This window comes from Tursiops truncatus, chromosome 11 (genome assembly GCF_011762595.2).
Source record: "Tursiops truncatus isolate mTurTru1 chromosome 11, mTurTru1.mat.Y, whole genome shotgun sequence".
NCBI classification, from domain to species: Eukaryota; Metazoa; Chordata; class Mammalia; order Artiodactyla; family Delphinidae; genus Tursiops; species Tursiops truncatus.
In genome coordinates, this window is record NC_047044.1 from 91,018,544 (window position 1) to 91,024,605 (window position 6,062).

Genomic DNA, 6,062 nt, shown 5'->3' on the forward strand with positions numbered 1-6,062 from the left:
TAAAAGAAAAGAAACAGTGCCGCTGGTTCTGATGGTACAGTGGAGGTGTGTGTTTGTGAAAATCTGTGTTGGAGGATACAGGACAGCTAAAGAGCAAAGCGAATAGTAAGTAGCTCTTACTTACCTCCTTAGGGACTGTCTTGGTTGTCTCTAGGTCACCCGCATCACCTAGCAGGGTACCTTGCATCTCATCGGCCACTCACTAAAAGCATATTGAATTAGTTCATTATCAAGACAGTGCCTTCAGAAAATGCAAGATGGGTACCCACATAACCTTGCTGCACTTTACATGCGTGATATCCAGGCTGAGAGAGCATCAGGGCACAGGTGTGAGCTCAACTCACAGAACTGGACGGGCAAGTTGTTACGGAGCCAACTGAGGAAACAGAACTCAGGGGGTCCCCGGCCATCTCTGTTCTGAACACCTGGAAAAATGCATCAGGCTATATCATCAGGCAAACACCCAATTGGTTAGGATTAAGAGTTTAACCCTACTGGAAAAATAATTCTAAATCAGTGCCAGCATAGAAAGTGAAGTCCTTTCTCCCCCAGAACCTCTCATCCATCCATCAGGGGAGCAAACAGAACACTATGGCTCTGTTTATGGACCAAACCTGAAAGACCCAAAGTCAGAGCCAGGAGGGCAGAGCAGAGAAGGAATTAGAAAGGCAAACATGTGTTTGTGGCAACTCCCTTCTCCGTGGACCTGTGCCAGCTCTGACCCAGACATGGGGTGGCCGCAACTTGTGTACCAGGGCAGCAGCTGCTGTAGCACAGTCGGGTCCAGAAATGAGGGAAAACTGCTCACCCGGAGCAGATAATATCTGTAAGGAATGAATATTTGGGAAAAGTCCCAGTGCTAGTTGAGTGCCAACCAGTCCCCACCTTCTCCGGCCCCCTCCCACTGGTTCCTCCCCTTTCAGCTGCTCTGATTCTTATAAAAACTCCACAGCCTTTCACCAGCAGCCTGTAGGAGCCTCTCTCCCCACCGCCGCTGCACAAGACAGTGAGAGCGACCCGGAGACACCATGAGGAGTCTACTCCTTCTCTCCATCCTGGCTGCCTTTGCTGTGGCAGCTCTCTGTTATGGTGAGAACTTTCTCCTGCCATTTCTTTGTTTTTTTCTTTTCTGCCTCTGACTTCAGTTGACATGGATTTTTCCTCTCCCTCCTCCTTTTCTTCCCCCTTTCTCTATTATAATCTTAGAGGACTATGAGTTTAACATTTCCCAAGCCCTTTGCACACTGATCTGTTCCATCGAGTCTTTTTTATATCTTCAATATCCGGACTATTGTAAGTAACTTAGCAGGCAAGTTCTTTCTATGGTAAGTCACTCTACACTTGGAAATTCTGCTGTCTCAGAAAGAAGATATCAACTTCCCAGCCCCTGAGCTCTCATTTTTTTAAGGATGTGTGTTTAGACTTTGATAACAATTGGTTAAGGGTATCGGTTGAATCACTCACCTTTAAGAGATTCAGTTTTCACATGAAGTTTTATGTATAGCTCTCTCTAAGAGCAAGACAGTCTCATGAACTTCCCATATTTCTTCAGTGGATGAATTTTAAAGTAAAGTTTTACATTTAAAGAACCTCAGAGAAAAATCGATTCCTTCGTTTCTATTGCTAAAAGACAAATTTTGCTTGGTTTCTGTGTGTTGTTAAATATCTCTGTGTGTGTTCAAAGCTAAAGAAAGGAAATCTGAAACAAAATTATTTTTAGATCATTCAGTCTTATACTTCAATTATCTGGGTATTCCAGGTATCCCTGAGCTCAATTATATTAATAACCATCTGTATTTTGCTTCCTCCTCTTGAAATTATTCACCAGTTTTCTGTGTCAGAAGATTTGGTTTCTTCACCTTCTTTTTAACTTTTCAATTATATTCACTTGCTTGCAAACGTGAGCTTCTTATTGCCAGATTTACCTGCTGTGCCCAGGAGAGTGGTAGAAAGAAGAAGACTGTTGCTTTGGCATCAGCTGAGTTCTTTCTCTGAACTGGCATTGTGCCCAGTGTGAGATGTCAGCTGAAGCCAGTGGTTTCTGTGGCTGTCAATTTAACACAGGCTCTTAAGAGGCTTTCAGAACCTCTTGGACACTTGTCTTGGGAAAGCCAAGCTGAGCCATCTGCCCAGCCTGCCTGGAGAAACTTGCCTGTTTTCTAGGCCCTTTGTCCCTTCCTTGGCCCTGCTCTCAGACAGGTCCCAAATTAAGCAAGGAAGGCTCTCTGGAGCCTTGTGTGCAGCGCTTAAATTGTCTTATTTCTCAAGACTAAAGACTTCATAGCCCCTGGGAAATTTTAGGCAATACCACGGGCACTAGCTCCTTCAACACCGGAAAAACTAAAGAGTAGAGATATCCCAGCAAGGACAGAGCTAGAGAAACAACTCATAAATCCTAAGTGCCTGAAATCTGTAATAACCACACTGCTAAATATATTTCTCCCATCTTTTGGGCTCTTCCCTCCCCTTCCTTCCCTATATTTAGACTGTTGTGGTGTGTGAAAGGTAGCAATAAAATGGGTCTTTTTTTTTAATTCCAGAATCTCATGAAAGCATGGAATCCTATGAAATCAGTAAGTGAATATTTGACTTCCTTATTGAAATCTCATGTATTGAAGAACCTCTCCCAATTCTTAAATAGACAAAAAGGTAATATATTTAACAGGGAGGGAAAAGAGGGTCTCTTTTGGAAAACTTAAGTAAATTTAAAAATTCAACTATAAAAATCACCAGATGAGCAATTTTTTAAGTTTGAAATAGTGTAAGATGGCAAGTATGCTTTCAACATACTTAGGAGCCATAAAATCTCATTTGGAAATTTTAAGTCGGTACCATATCAACCACACAGATGGAAAACAGGAGTAATGACAAAGTACAGAATTGGAGGCCGAGTCTGCTGGGAGACCACAGGCATCAGCAGTTGGATGCTATCGAATATCAACTTATAAAGACTGAGTATAGGAATAAATAGCATATCACTCTCATCTTTCATTTGTTCATTATTTTTATGATGTTTAAACTGTTCATTTACTGAAAATCTAAAATTATGCTTAACAAGGCCTCAGGACAGGGAGAATTTCTCCTCACAGGAATAAGAAACACAGTGAGTAGGAATACCAAGATCAGGTATTCGATCAGGCAGTATACGAAATCTGCTCTATCTACCCATTTAATTTTCGCAGATCTCTAGTTACAAGCAATGCGTGAACGAATGAGCTTTCAAATATGTTTTTGTCAGAGAATATTCATGGAAATATTTTCAACAACTGTCTCCCTAAGACTGCACTTATTTTCTATTTTAAGATCCCTTCATTAACAGGAGAAATGCTAATATCTTTATATCCCCGCAACAGAGATGGAGGGTGAAAGCCCAAGAGAGGTAGGTGACAAAACTTGATGGGGGAGGTCATCTTTCCCAGATCTGAATGGAGTGAGAAATGGGTTTTTTCCCATCATATATATTATTTCTAATTATATTCCCAAATCAAAGAATTTAAAAACAATGTACAGAAAACAACTGAATTTCTAGAAGACTATTTTGTGAAAGGCCCAGAAAGGAGAGGGAGGGAGGAGGAAAAGGAGGACAGAGAGAAAATTTCTATTTCCATTAAAAAAGAAAATCCCTGTTCCACCTTTCCTCCCTGTTCTACAAGTATCTCTTCATATTGGGGGATGAATGAGATCTCTCTATGATATTTTCTTATTCTTTTTTTTTCTTTTCCTTTTTCTCATTTCTCCACTTTCTTTATGCCTCTCAATTTGGGCCTCTTTTCTTTCACTTTCTAGAATCCGAGAATACAGCAAACCTGCATATGAGATCAACAGGGAAGCTTGTGACGACTTCAAACTTTGCGAACGCTATGCCTTGGTTTATGGATACAATGCTGCCTACAATCGTTATTTCCGGCAGCGCCCAGGGGCCAAATGAGATTGGAAAAAGTTTCTTTCCAGAGCCTGGTGCCTGGTTTTGTATTCCCTTGCAGTAGCATCACTGAACTATATAGACACATACGAACTGCTTAATTGTTCCTTAAATGTTCTTGTCTGGCTGCACTCCTCTTTCCTGCCCCCAGTTGAAAAGTAATGAAAGTGCAGTGGAGTGAAGGTCAAAGGGAAGTTAAGATGTGTGATTATTCCATAATAAACTTCTGGTAGGATACTTACATTTTGTGAGTCTGATTTATTCTGGGAAAATCCTGAAATAGTTCAATCAAGGCCCACCTAGCCCAGAGCAGTAGATTCTGCTAATCGTGTTCTAATGTTGATTAGAAGCATAAGTGCACAGGAAGAACACATCTTAGAAGACACTCACTCACCCATAACTTGTCTAGACTCTCTCTACCTTGGGATCCGTGAATCACTGCTTCCTAGTATATGTTTTCCAGGATTTTCAAACATCATAGATGATCAGTCATATGATTTTCCTGCTCCCAAACTCTTTTCCTTGGCTGCCGTGAAGATGTGGGATCTTAGCTCCTCCACCAGGGGTTGAACCCACTCCCCTTGCATTGGAAGTGCAGAGTCTTAACCACTGGACCTCCAGGGAAGTCCCCTGCTCCCAAACTTCAAATGACTCCTAAATTCCTTCCATGTGGATTCCAGACTCTGTACCTTGGCTCATCACCCTCACCTGAATGTTATCATATCCTAAGGTGCTACAGTCTTGACTCTTACTTGAGTCAAGAAAATATGTGTGCTTTCAAAATGACCAGACATTTTTACAAGATTCGATCATGGAATTTTGGAGCCATACAAAATGCTAGAGCTCCCTTAGGCCTGGTTTGCCAATGAGGAGGCTCCAGAGTCTCCTGCTTGGTAGTTAGGGACAGAGCCCAGGATTTCTCAATCCCAATTCAGACCTTGTTCGCCTCTGTCATGAGGACTGCTGCATGTCCACCCCTACATCCGTTCCTTCTGGTAGGCCCACTGCCTCCATCTCTTTAGTGGAGCATCTTTCTATGCCTTCAAAACCCAGCTTAAGATTCAAGTACTTTATGAAATCAGTGATGGTTAAGTCCACCCAGCTCCCATCACACTATGCAAGCCAGGATCCAGCACTTCAAGAATGTATTTAAAGTCACTTTGCTGTACAGCAGAGACTGGCACAACATTGTAAATCAACTATACTTCAACAAAAATTAAAAAAAGAATTTATGTAAGGATTCAAGTACAATTGTATTATTCAATTCATGTTTTGATTAAATTTCTTTTATGTATATTTGTTTGTCTAACAGTATGGTAAATTCTTTGAGCGCAGACACTGTAACTGCAATTTCTTTTCTCTCTATAGCCTTGGTGCTATGTCTGTTCACAAAGGGTATTCAATGAACGCTAAAAAACCAGACTGACTAGTCATGCCTGGGAGTGATCAGCCAATTCTGAAACTGTTAGATTCATCATAATAATGTGTGTCATATAATTTAACCCATCATCGTATTAATATAATGATGGGTGTTCTACAATTTTCTAAGCTCTATTGCATGCAGTAACTCATTAGATTTTAGAAAAATGCAGAAGATGAGTAATACGTATTAGATGGTAAAACTGAAACTCAGAGATGTAACTTTCTGAAGACACTGTAGTGAATGCAGTGGTATGCCACTCAAATTGAGGCATTATTCACATGGTCACCAGATATACTGGCAGCAGTTAGGAAGGCCATAACATTCTCTCAGCGTTTCATTTTCTGTCCCATGGCCTGAAAACTCTCTAAGAAGTTGGGACAATTGTAGGGCTTACCTTATTTGTTTCCCATCTCTTTCGCATCAAGGTCAAGTAATCCAAAAGGAAGAAAAAAAAAATAGAGGAAAAGGGGAGCAAAACAACAAAAGGGACATTTGAAAACAAATGGCAAGATAATAGACTTAAACCTATCTCAATAATCTCATATGTAAAGAGTCTAAACAGTGTGATTATCATTTTACTTCTACATATGTTATAGATCTTACAATACTTTTTTATTACTTTTGTTTTAAACAGTCAATTATTTTCTAAGAGGTTTAGATAATACAAAAATATCTCATACATTTACCCATGTAATTTCCATTTCCAGTGACCTCATT

General features: G+C 40.5%; 1 protein-coding gene across 2 annotated transcripts; it reads left to right on the top strand.

The window, feature by feature from the left end:
• The first annotated feature begins 930 nt into the window (after positions 1-930).
• MGP (matrix Gla protein) lies at positions 931-4,992 on the top strand. 2 transcript variants are annotated; one of them, XM_019938387.3, is made up of 4 exons: positions 933-1,089; positions 2,541-2,573; positions 3,304-3,379; positions 3,787-4,992. In XM_019938387.3, the coding sequence occupies exons 1-4, from the start codon at positions 1,029-1,031 to the stop codon at positions 3,926-3,928; spliced, it is 312 nt and encodes a 103-aa protein (XP_019793946.1). In that variant the 5' UTR covers positions 933-1,028; the 3' UTR covers positions 3,929-4,992. The 2 variants fall into 2 exon arrangements, with proteins under 2 accessions (XP_073645123.1, XP_019793946.1); XM_073789022.1 differs by lacking the exon at positions 3,304-3,379 and having other exon boundaries at positions 931-1,089.
• The last annotated feature ends 1,070 nt before the right edge of the window (positions 4,993-6,062 follow it).

Excerpts from the sequence above, each read along its gene's own strand:
- MGP (XM_019938387.3), top strand. The coding sequence starts at position 1,029 with ATGAGGAGTCTACTCCTTCTCTCCATCCTGGCTGCCTTTGCTGTGGCA. Across the intron at positions 2,574-3,303 it reads CATGGAATCCTATGAAATCA|ATCCCTTCATTAACAGGAGA; the intron begins GTAAGTGAATAT and ends TTCTATTTTAAG. Across the intron at positions 3,380-3,786 it reads AGGGTGAAAGCCCAAGAGAG|AATCCGAGAATACAGCAAAC; the intron begins GTAGGTGACAAA and ends TTCACTTTCTAG.